This window comes from Rhinolophus sinicus, linkage group LG12 (assembly GCF_036562045.2).
Source record: "Rhinolophus sinicus isolate RSC01 linkage group LG12, ASM3656204v1, whole genome shotgun sequence".
NCBI classification, from domain to species: Eukaryota; Metazoa; Chordata; class Mammalia; order Chiroptera; family Rhinolophidae; genus Rhinolophus; species Rhinolophus sinicus.
Genome location: NC_133761.1, coordinates 43497786 through 43509970, shown reverse-complemented (window position 1 = coordinate 43509970; position 12185 = coordinate 43497786). Strand labels below are relative to the sequence as shown.

Below are 12185 nucleotides of genomic sequence, written 5' to 3'. Positions count from 1 at the left end.
TATGTGTTATTAAGATCCTGGTGCTCCAGGGTCCAAGAAAAAGAAGTCAGTACACTATGTGGATGTGGCATCAGCTAGACAACAGAAGACATGACAGCTCTTTTATTTGCTTCAGATGAACTGACAGTTTCATTTTCAACCCACCCAAGGCGGAGACAGAGCTGCTGCAACAATAGGTCTGCGTGGAACAGAAAGGTTCCAGTCTGTAGCGTAGGAACCAAGGACTGTGAGGGGCGGCCGTAAGAAACTTACATGTGAGGATGTCTTTGATCCTTGTTTAACGACATGGGACTGATAGGTTAGTGCAGGAGCTCACAAATGCCTTAGTTTCAGGTTTGGAATGAAAGGGGCTCCCGTAAACACTCCTCAATGTGACAGGAAGAATGCCACCACGGATGTCAAAGACATCAGTAATAAAAGCTCAATTTGGGGAGCAACAAATTGCTTTCCAGCAATGATTGGAAGGGAAAATGGATGGAAGTCAATCATACTAATCTAAATGGTACAGGCCAAGATTTGGTCAAGAGCCAGAATGAGATGTTTGTGCAGGAGAAAGACAGCCGGGCAATTTGGGTTCAATGACTCGGGGTGAGAAACAGTTCTAAGGAAGAATGGTCCCACCAAGGGACCACCTCTGGTGCTGCCACTCTGGCCCAGGACACGGGCACCCTCCTCTGAAACGCTGCTGTGGCCGCTGGACTGGGCCCCTGCTTTCGCCCTCAGCCCTCCACAGTCTGTCTCAAGACGGTAGTCAGGGTGAGTCTTCTCGAGCCCGTCACATACAATGTCACTGTTCAGCTCTCGCACACCCAGCTACAGCCAAGTCACCAGGACCAACACACCCATCTCCCATCACACCTCTGACCTCCTACCCTACAATGTCCTCCTCCACACACCCCACCCTGCCACACAGGCTTCCTGACAGCTCCCCGCATCTGCCTCGGCTGGCACAGGCCCCTCTGCCTGGACACTCTCCCCTGGGACACACAGTAACAACTCCCTCCTACCTTCAAAGCCTTGCTCTAATCTTACCCTTTCAGGGATCCCACCCTGATTTCTCCACTTAAAACAGCAGATTTCACATCCTCGCCTATGTTTTCCTCCCACAGCATTCACTACCTGCTAACCTACTATGTGATATACTTATTTATTATGTTACTGTTTATTTCTGCCTTCTCCGCTGGAAAGACTGCAGGGGGCAAGGATCTGTCATGGAGAAGTACCTGGCACACAGTGGGTACTGAATGGCTGACGCTCACCTTCTTGTCACCTTTCCAAGGAGGAGGTGGGGCATCATGGGAATCTCCTCACCTCTATCACAGGCAGCTCAAACCCCAGGATGCTGAGATGCCCCTCTTTGCCCCCATGTCCCACCACTGCCCCAGCACAAGTGGGGACTGAAGGCCATGACTGCTGTTTACCATGTTGCTATCGGTGGAGTTTCACGTGAGAAAGAAAGAAGACATTCAAGACTCAGAGCCCCAGTGAAATCTCCTTTCCTTCTTGTGAAAGTTCACCTCTTAAAAGTCTTGCTCTCTTTCACTTTTCTCTTTTGAATGGTTTCTTTCCATTGACTGTGTACAAGTTGAACTGTGTCCCCCTAAAACACATATGTTGATGTCCTAACCCCCCATACCTCAGAATGTGACCTTATTTGGAAATAGTGTCATTGCAAATTCAATTAGTTAAGATGAGGCCGCTAAGGTGCATCCTACTCCAATATAACTGGTGTCCTTATAAAAAGGAGAAATTTGGACGCGGAAACACACAAAGGGAAGACACTGAGAGACACAGGGAGAGGTGGTCATCTACAAGCCAAGGAGAGAGACTGGAACAGATGGAGCCCTCAGAAGGAACCAGCCCTGCTGACACCTGACGTTGAATGTCTAAGCGCGATAAATTTCAGCTGTGTGGACGCCACTCACCTGTGGCATGGCAGCCCTGAGAAACTGATCCATGCTGACATGGGAAGGGCAACACGTGGAGAGCTGGATGGCTGCAAAGGACACGGCTGCCTCCAGCCAGCACCCAAGGCATCCTCACTGCCACCTTGTGCCGAAGCCAGAGGGCCACTCTGTAAAGTTCAGGGTGTGTGACTGTGCTTAGAGCATCCTGCCAATCTTCCCCCAAAACACATAGCTGCATTAGCTGTCCGTTTGGTTAGGGGACCCCATACCCTGGTCAAATAGCAACTAACAACTGTTCACTCCATATTTGTTCACTACTTAGGGAGGCATAACTCAAAAGCCTGGTAAGAAACTCTCTGGTAATACTTTCAATACTCCCAATACTCCCAGCATCAGAGGCCCTGCCCTGCCCCTCCTTACTCTCAGGGTGAAGCATCGGCAAGGCAAAGAGGCCTACCCACCCACCCAGAGCTGGTCCTGGCAGCCAAGACCAGAAGAGTCTTCCCTCCTGCCAGGACCTCTTCAGGGCATCCCTCCCAAGGGTGGGTCACCCTGCAGTGAGCACACATACAGGCCCAAGCAGTGGTCAAGCAGTGGCTACTTTGAAGCGATGGCTATTTCTTGGATGTGCAGGCCTAGTGTCTACATGTAACACCCATCGCGGTGCAGGACAGATCCCAGGTGGGAACACAGGTCAGCAGTTCCATTGGTCCTTGTCCTCTGGACCGCCAACAGCAGACAGGCCTGGGTGGACCCCCATGAGTGAGTGCCCTTGAGAAACGACCTCTCCTCTGTGTCCATCGGCCAGTCCTTATGCTTTCCCTCCCCCACTAACACAGCCAGCACCACCCCCTGCATTAGACTCACACCAGGGTGCCAACCACACACCTGCCTGACACAAGCCTTTGAAAAACAAGCTCTGTCCCCACTCGCATCTGACCTCTACTGCCCAAGAATATGAATGGCACTCAGAGAATTCCAACAGCACCCCACTAAATTCCGGTATGTCTCGAACCAGTCACTTTCTCCTGGGGCTGTTTCCTCAGCTGTAAAGTGAGGAAGGTGGATCAGGTTATTTCTACGAAACTTCCAGTCTTACCATCCAAGATTCTTTCGCTAACGTGATTTTATTCGTAGAGATTCAGAGAACGTACCGAACACATCGATTATCTAAAGGGCCCTCCAACATTAGTGATAGCCAGATCGCTGTCATTTCACTAAGGAAGCAAGAGCTTTGCAGCCTCAGAACCATGCGTGCAGGGAGTCTGCTGTCTGCTGGCAGCTGCCTGCCCCTCTTCCTACCTGTACACGTGGCCTTATGCTGAAGGCCCATTTTTAAAAAGCCATGGGAAAGGGAAAACATCAACTCTGTCTCCAAACAGCCTTCTCCTTGCCACCCCGCCCCCTCCTCCATTCCCAATTCCATCCCCTGTGTCTTGTTTAGTAAAGATAAGTTTGAGAATGAGATTGTTACTGAAGCAAAGTAGAAATGACATGAAGGGCAAAATGACAGCTTCCCTAGCAGAGGCACTACTTGGGTCTTGAATTTAAAAAAAAAAAAAAAAAAAGAATACGGTGACATTAACGACCCCACCAATTACTGCTCAGTCCACTAACCTTCTGTCGGGGAGACTGTTTAAGAAAATGACAATAAAAACAGCTTTAGGAAATGCAGGATTTTATCTACTTGGCCTTTTTCCTTCCTAGGGCCCTTCTCTCCTTGCAGCTGATAATGTCACATGTCACCGATGGGAAATATACAGGACACAGACAACAAAAATGCCGAGTATTCCTCTAGGCTTCAGATGATTTCGTGAAGGCACGACAGGCACACATACTTGTCAAGAGCAAACCATTGTACATGGCGGTCAACTGGGACATTTACTCTTGGGACAGGCTGCCCGGGGCAGCGCAAGGACGTCTATACCGACGGCAAGGCTCCGACACCTTAGTGGTGTCCTCACCACATCGGCACAGCATGACTCTCTGCCCAGCTCAGTGGCGGGATAGGAGTGTGACAACAGTCCCACTCAGAGGACAGACACTCACACGCATGCTCATCACAAAGCCAGATCATCTTTGGGAGATAATGAAGCATAGAAAGATTTTTAAATAAATCCTTCATACAAATAACCACACCTGTATGAGAGTAAGAAAATGTTTTAGAGTAACCCGACAGGAACAGAGCACAAGAATTTCTAACTAGGGTGAAGTAAATATACTTGATGTTTCCCGCTCTGGCCCAATCAGAGGCCACTAAGTGAAAGAAGCAAAGCAAAACAGGCCAAAGAAACACTCGGAGTCTCAGCTCTTCAACTCTTCCCCTGAATATGGACCCCACTAGTGACACATGTCCCCCACTAGTGACACATGTCCTGGCTGCATTTTTCTCTGAATTTCAGGGATCCTGGCCCTGAACTTTAAGTAGGACACTATGTTCTGTCACTCCACAGTCTTTGTGGTAAAGTCCAACATCCCCAACTACCCAGCAAACTGAGACTGGCATGTCATATGTTATAAGACCATAAACTCTTGTTAATAAAATACATCTACGTAACCCATATAAGTACTCCTAAAAAGGGCGGGAGGGACAGAGAGAGGGAAGGTGGGAGAGAGGGAGAGAGAGAGAGAACAAGGATTCCTAATTTCTTAGAAAAGATTTCCTGGGGTCGATGTGCTGATGTCAAGATACTGAGCAGAGGAAACGAGCCCTAATCCTGAATTCACTGGATTTGAGAATTTTTCAGATCTGCTGATAAGAGTCAGACAGAGCACACAGGTGTGCCCACGTGTGCACACACCCTCGCCTCGCCCCATGCCATGTCTTGCCAGTTCCCATCCACCCAACATTACAGAGTCACAGCTTGCACCTAAGTCCAGTTCAATCAAAAATCACAGCTTTATTTTCTGCTGATTACCTTGGTATTTGGCTTACCCACTTCTCCTAGTGTTCACTCAACCAGCTCTTCCTCACTGCCGCTCAAACAATCACATTCGAAACCAAAATTGTAATTCACATGCCAAAAACATTCTGACTTACAGACATTTGTCTAAGAGATTTTAGTCGTCTGATAAAGAGAGATGAGAACATCAGTCAAAAATACGAAGGGCATTATATTCAGGTCCTCACTCCTCACTCCTTCACTCCTCCCAAGTTGTTTAATGAGACCTTTTTACAATAAGAAAATCAATAACTGGCCTCTTATTTTTTGAAGACTGGTAACCAAACTAGCTCCAGATTTTCAACTATTGTCATAACCCGAATGTATTTAAAACATTCAAACAAGATTTCAATTCTTAGGCTCAAGTTTTTCTCCACAAAACTGCTGTGAGATACGGTCACGCCTCTGGGTTTGTTCTGTTAGGGATCCAAAGGCAACTTCAGATTTCGTGATTCTGACAATTTCATAAGCAATGTCCCATTGCTCCCAGGGTTGTTTTTAAAGAAATACCCTGAATTGCATGCATTTCCATTTAATACTAATTGTTTTAAATGTATGCTGTTTCTCCTGAATTTTCAAACGTGTGCTTTCCGTAACTATGAAGTTTGCCCCAAAGGTTTTACTTTCTGCTTTGGGTTTATTATGCTTTTCTGAACCATCTTCAGCTACCTGCCGTCACACTTAAGAACAAGCACATACACAGCTAACGTGTGTGGAAACTGTTTTAACCTCACGCCTCTCAGGCTCTTTCAAAATCTGCTGACAAAGCAATAGAGCAGCCAGATTCCTGAAACTGGGGCTATTATCAACTTCACTTCCTACAATGTTTCAGTGGGTAAAGATTTACACATTTTAATAGACTGTGATGAACAAAATGAATGAATAGCAAGAAAAAACCCAGTTGACTAAACAAGTAGCTGAATAAGGGATTCAGACAGTAATACCATGATGACTTGCAGAGGAAACTGAGGGAATTTGCCAAAAGGAAGTACAAAGTGGTAATGACAGCAGCAGCAGAACGACCCCATATATGAGGCACAGGGACCCCTGCAAGCATCTAAGGGAAATGTGGAGGCTCTGGTTCAGTCACCCCAGCAGCCTGGGGCTCAGCACAGGACCGATAAATCACCCCATTAGCAGCTCAGCAAAGCAGTGCTCTTAGCAACTAAATTCCCAGAAAGCAGTGAACTGGCATTTCCCACCTGGGATATTCCTGCAGTCACTTGAAAGGGGCCTGTCTGACAGAGCTGAACTATCTTCTGCTGGGAGTGCTTTCGACCTTGAGCTCAAGGTCTGAAGAACTGTCTAGTCTGCAGAGTTACTATCTGAGGAATTCAAGCAGAGAACAGTAACACACAACCCACAAATAGGAAACATTCTTGGGATGTGTCGGCAAGCAAGACATTTGATAAAAGGGAAGAGAGGATTGCAGAAGACACCCCCAATTACAAAGAAATGAAGTACAGAACACTTCCCGAGGTGATAATAATGGAAAATAAAAATTGAAATGGTCCAGAAGAAAAACCTTTACAGCAGGTCACATGCACTCACGTGTGCCAAGAGCTGACTTTCAGTCACAATAATAGGAGAACTAGCTGCCATCATTGTAAGACGATTGTCTCCCACGGGGCTCTAGCTGAAAATAATCAATCTGACACCTAAGTTATGAAAGAAGAACAGATGAGTCTACAAATTACAGGCCTCCCAAGAACTGCCTAAATAATCATGAGGATAGTAATAATAATTAATAACAGACCCATGTTGTAAAAAAGCAGAGAACTTGTAAAATATTAAAATATTTAAAAATAGATAGCCACTTTTTCACTCTCCTTTGTTCTGTTTTCTTTTAAAAAATCATAGTAAATTTACTCTAGCACAAAACAGTCTTCTTTTTTTTAAATCTATACGGAAGGTGGCATCCTCTCTGCACCCGCCCAGCTAGGCGGCTTCAAAGCCCATCCTTCCTCCCCAGCCCCCTCCCTTCTTTTCCATGTTGTGCTTTGGTAAACTTTTCTCTGCCTGCGATGATGACTTTCAAAAGGAAACAGAAGGACACAATGGCAAGTCAAGGTCCCCACTACTAGGAACAGGTGCCACCCCACAAGTCCCATCCTGGTCCCTGGCCCAGTGACATGCCAGGCGTCAGCAGTGACTCACTCAGAAACGGAAGAGCTTGAGCACACAGCACCTGGATGGTCAGAGTCGGCCCAGGGACCTTTGCAGGGGGCTTATCTGGAGGCTATTAGGAACACAATGGCTGTTATTTTTAAAAAGCAGTTTATTTTAACCTATTCCACAAAATCAGAATCTGCAAAATATTCTAGATGCAGGCGGGCCCTTCAGCATCAGCTAGTGGAAATCTTCGTTTCGTGATGACTCGCAGCTCCTCTGGCAGCAGGCCTCACCCCTCCATTTCCTCCTCCTCCCCTCCATGCCTCTCCGTGGACGGCAGGTAGACCTCTCTGACCTGAACCAGCTGCCGCTTGGTTGCCCAGGCTGCCCGTGCTTAGAGACCCCTTAGCTCAGACCCCTCTCGGGAGACACCAGACAATCTCGCCCATTACTGAGCTGAGGAAATCGGAAGCAGCTTCTCCCCAGACAGCAACCCTGGGTTTACAGCCGGCCTCTGAATAATCTCTACGGACGAGAATAATCATAGTTATGATGCTGAGTGGTGTGTGTCTCCAGGTTTTTGTAACAATGTTAGTCCCTGCAACCTCTCTGCATAAGATTTAAGATTTGCCTATTACCACAATTTGTCTGGGTCTCTCCGTCTCGCCTAAGATGATGCTATTCTCATAATAAACAGAGACAGCTATCGATGCATGTAAGGTGCATTCTTCTGGCTGGGGCACCTCTGGGATAAACCCCCAAGTCAGCATTTTCTAAAAGACATCCAATACGTCATAGTAAAAGTTAAGTTAATGGGATTGTATACAATTAGTTAAAAAATACCAGACCCAGCAATCTGATCTGTTGAGCCACAGACCACATCCGCTTCTTTCAAACGCTCGGTTTCTGGGAGTCCATGCCATAGCCTGTGGGTTTGGGAAAGGTGTGCCTTCCTTCCTATATGGAAAACCACAGAACAACGGTGGTTTTCCGGGTTGATGCCCGAGGCAGAGAACAGCCCCATGCCTCTCCTTGTGAGGTGCGAGAAAGGAAGTTGAGTCCGGATGGTCAGATGGCAGAGTCCATTGTCACCCACCACGGGTGGTGGGCTCCAGTCAGTGTTGCCTTCACCATGATGCCCGAGGGGTCACGAAGCCCTCTCTCTCATCACTCTGTCCCCACGGCACCTGCAGTCCGCACCCCCCACCTTCCTGGCGATCACATGTAAGTGTGGCTTCTGTCTTCCCCCAAAATCCGATTTTGGTCCCCAGAAGGGCACAAGGTAGAGTGTATCTTGTGGATATTCCACAACCCAGAACACAGGGGTGATTCTGAGTGGACAAGAAACTGGCCTCTGGATTAATGAACAGGAGCTTAAGTGTCCCTTTTGCCTCTTATTCATGGGCACTTTGGGCAAATTATTAACCATCTTAAACTTTCTTCTCCTCGTCTATAAAATGGATACAATGGTAGAAGCGATTCATGGAGCAAAGCTTAGCAGAGTGCCTGGCACATGGTAAGCCCTCAGTAAATGTTAGCTCTCGTCAATAATCATGCATTTTGCCAGATGAAAACACTGTCATTGCTGAGTCTATCCCTCATCACAGCCTCCCCCCTCCCTTGGCAAGAGGTCTAGGTCACCTTCCTCCAGATGACCATCCTCAGCAGGGGTTGGCATCAGAATCTCCACCCAGGTGAGCTCCAACAGAGCTCACAGGAGTGTTTGGACATGGGGAGGGACAACAGAGTGGAGAGGGTCATGGGTATGAGTGGGCAAAATACTGATAGCGCTTCCACTGAAAACCTACAGCACTGCTCTGATAAATGTTTATATAGGAGGGACAGCAGACAACCTCAAGCCCATAAACAGGTCACGGAGTTGAGCGGCCCAAAACCAGGTAGGAAATCACCAGTACCTCCTGATGGCTTTAGGTGGCCCTGCATGGAGGGGGATCTGGCTGGCGAAAGCCAGGGTGTCGTGCAGGGCCTCGCTGACCTCCTGCAGCTCATCCAGGGACAGCCTGCCCAGCAGGGCGGCCAGGTCACAGCCCTGCCATGGGAGGACACGCTCTCGTGCTTCTATTTCCCTTCTCAGCTGTTGATCTTTTGCTTCCAGCACAGACATCCTCGCTTGGAGGGCTTCAATTTCTTTCTGTGGAAAATGGAGAGACCAGGTTTTATAAATGAGCTCTACTCTTGGCAGGCTGCTCTGCTGATGAGTCATTTCAACGAGAGTCAGCCATATGCACGAGGGCAGTAACGTTCCCCTTCAGAGGCCGGCAGGGTTTTGCTGAACTGGAAAAATCATGCCAGCTTTTTATTTCTGATAACTTGGCATAAAGAAAAACATGCCCTCCCACACATTAAATAACTGTGAGAGGTGAGCCAAGAATTTAAGTCACCAAGAACCCAGCAAAAATATAGACGACTTACCTCATTTCAGGTGATGAGCTAGAACATAGGGGAGCAAACATCGTGTACCTGAGATGTGAGCTAAGCAGGTAACACGAGCCACAGAGCAAACAGAAAAGCAATCAATCCCTGGTTGGTCAGACCCCAAACATAAAAATTTAGCACGTAGAAAAAGATTACAAATCATAGCTTCTTGAGTCCACAGGACTGAAGAACAATGAGATGTTGCAGACAGTGTTGTAGCGTCTAAAGTTCACAGGAGTATCAGACAAATCTCATTTCCACTAACACAGTAAACCAAAACCCGAAGACTCTTAGAGTATCGTCCAGTCTTAACCAGCAGGTAACTGAACACCCCCCATGTGCAGGTGTGTGCGGTGGTACAACAGATAACATCTTATTGCCCACAGGCTTCCGAATTCAAACGAGACTCTTACTTAACAGCCTTCCATGTTTCCTGCATTGGTTTCTGGCTGGTAAGAGTGCAGCTCTAAGCCTGGGCATCTCTGCATTGCCTGTCCACATTCTCTCAACCCCAAGGTCAGATCACCTACAGTTCTACCTCCAGACCCTACTTCCTGTAGGGGAGGGAGGGGCCAGAAACTACAGACGCTCCCCCTCCAAGATGTTCTAAGAAAATAACAGTATTATTGACATGTCTCCCAACTAACCTCCCTACTTCTACTTTTGACTTCTCACACACTTTTTTTTTTTTGTAAGTGTGGTAAAATATATGTAATATAAAGTTTACCACCTTAACCATTTTTACATGTTCAGTGGTATTAATTGCATTCATATTGTTGTGCAACCATGCCCACCATCTACCCACCGAACTCTTCTCATCTTGCAAAACAAACAGTCCCCATTAAACATTAACTCCCCGCCCCCCAGCCCCTGGCAACCACCCTTCTACTTTCTGTCCCTACGATTTTGACGACTCTAGATACTTCGTATAAGTGGAATCACACAGTATTTGTCATTTTGTGACTGGCTTATTTCACTCAACAAAATGTCCTCCAGGTTCATCCATGTTGTAGCCTATGTCAGAATTTCCTTCCTTCTTTTTTAAAGCTGATATTCTAATGTACGGATGGACCACATTTTGTTTATCCATCGATGGACACTTGGGCTGTTTTCACCTCGTGGCTATTGCGAATAATGCTGCTGTGAACATTCCTCTTTGAGTCCCTGCTTTGAATCCTTTGGGGCATAGACCCAGAAGTGGAACTGCTGGATCATGTGATAATTCTATTTTTAATTTTTTGAAGAACCACCACACAGTTTTCCATCGTGGCCCTAATCCCATTCTTCACACAGAAGTCAAAGTGATCCTTTTAAAGTGTGGTCAGATTACGTCATTTCACTGCTTATAGCCCTCCAATGGCATCCCATTCCAATCAGAGAAAAGCCCAAGTCCTTACAAAGGCCGCCAGGCCCAACATGGCCCATTTACCTCCAACCTTCTCTTCTCCGTTCTCCATGCGCTGCCGCCTGGCTGCACGTGGAACACACTGCTGCCTCCAGGTGGCTGTTACCTGTGCCGGAGATGCAGAGAGCCCCAGGGCCTGCTCCGTCTCCACCTCAAGCACTTGCTTCACCCTCACCTCTCACCGAGCAGACCCCACCCCCCTCACCTGGTTCTGTGCATGGCAGCTCTGCCACCTGCTACCTACTAGGTACATAACTGAGGCACGATGATGTTTGTCGTTCCTAGTCTCTCTCCCCATTCCCAACCCCTAGAACACCAACTCCACAGGCGTCCTAAGCATTTCAAACAGTACATGGCACATAGTAGGCACTCAATAAACTCCTGCTGAACAAACGAAGATCCACCTTCCCCCAGAGTCACGAACGTCCCCTTCAGACACTGAGTGCCCCGGGCTGAAATCACTTCCATGCACTCTGACGTGATCAGGAGTGTGCGGACCTTTAATTGGTGCATATTGTTCAAAACCAAACACCAGATCTCACATTCTCAGCTATCCAAACTTTGCGATGCTGCTCAGACAACATCTACGTGTTCGGTTTACTGGAGCATAGTTTCAAATTGGAATGACTTCTGCTTCCCTTTGCCCCCTGCTGTTGTAGGCACCTGGATGGGCAAACTTTGACAAGAATACCTTGTGTGAGGGGGTAGGGTTGGGGGGTCCATAGCTTGCGCAGGCCCCCACGAACTTCTCTGAGTTCATTCCACTACTTAGAGCCTAAGCGGGATTTGGACTCGGGTGTGAGTGAGCTGTGCTCTCTCCAGAAGTCATGTTGTCTCCAGTCCGTGTTTCCTCACTGCTCCCCATGCAGGCCTCAAGTTCTCCAGTCTCAAAGGACCCTGCCTCTAGGGCCCCGCCACCTCCCAGAGCTCCTGATGGCCTCCTGGCTTCAGCTCAGTGCTGCAGCTATTTTCTAACCCCTACTGATTCTTGGCCAATGTTCATCCACTGCTCTGGGCCAACCAGAGCTCCCACGTGATGGCTGCTGGTCATTCCCAGACACGCCTGCCTGGCCCGGTCCACACTTACAACTCTGCCTCCTAACAGCTGCTACTCCCAGTCCCACTTGATGGGACTTTCACAAAGGACTTACTTCTGCCTTCGAAATTAACTTTCTAAAGGTCAAAATCACAAGAGGTGACAAATCGGCCTGGCAGACAAGGAAAGCACATTCAAAGATAACAAAGAAAATGAACTCAGGCACAAACCTTGCTGAGCTTTCAACCCCTCGTGTGTGACGAGGCTCCTACAAGCCCTCCGTCTGTGCCCTTTGTCCTCGGGGGTGGACAGCAGAAGCTCTCATCACTACAGTCAGACAAAGCAAA

The 12185-nt window shown here is 47.7% G+C and overlaps 1 protein-coding gene across 9 annotated transcripts in view; it reads right to left on the bottom strand.

The window, feature by feature from the left end:
- DISC1 (DISC1 scaffold protein) overlaps positions 1 to 12185 on the bottom strand; it is a 337450-nt gene that overhangs the window by 223793 nt on the left and 101472 nt on the right. For 6 of the 9 annotated variants that reach the window (XR_012490698.1, XM_019712899.2, XM_074316477.1 and 3 more), the window contains exon 6: positions 8878 to 9113. Coding sequence is in view for 8 of the 9 variants with exons in the window: in XM_019712899.2 (XP_019568458.2) it covers positions 8878 to 9113 (236 nt within the window). In the remaining variant the exon portion in view is untranslated. Of the gene's footprint in view, positions 1 to 8877; positions 9114 to 12068; positions 12166 to 12185 lie in introns of those variants that run through there. The other 3 variants (XM_019712902.2, XM_074316482.1, XM_074316483.1) reach the window with 2 other exon arrangements.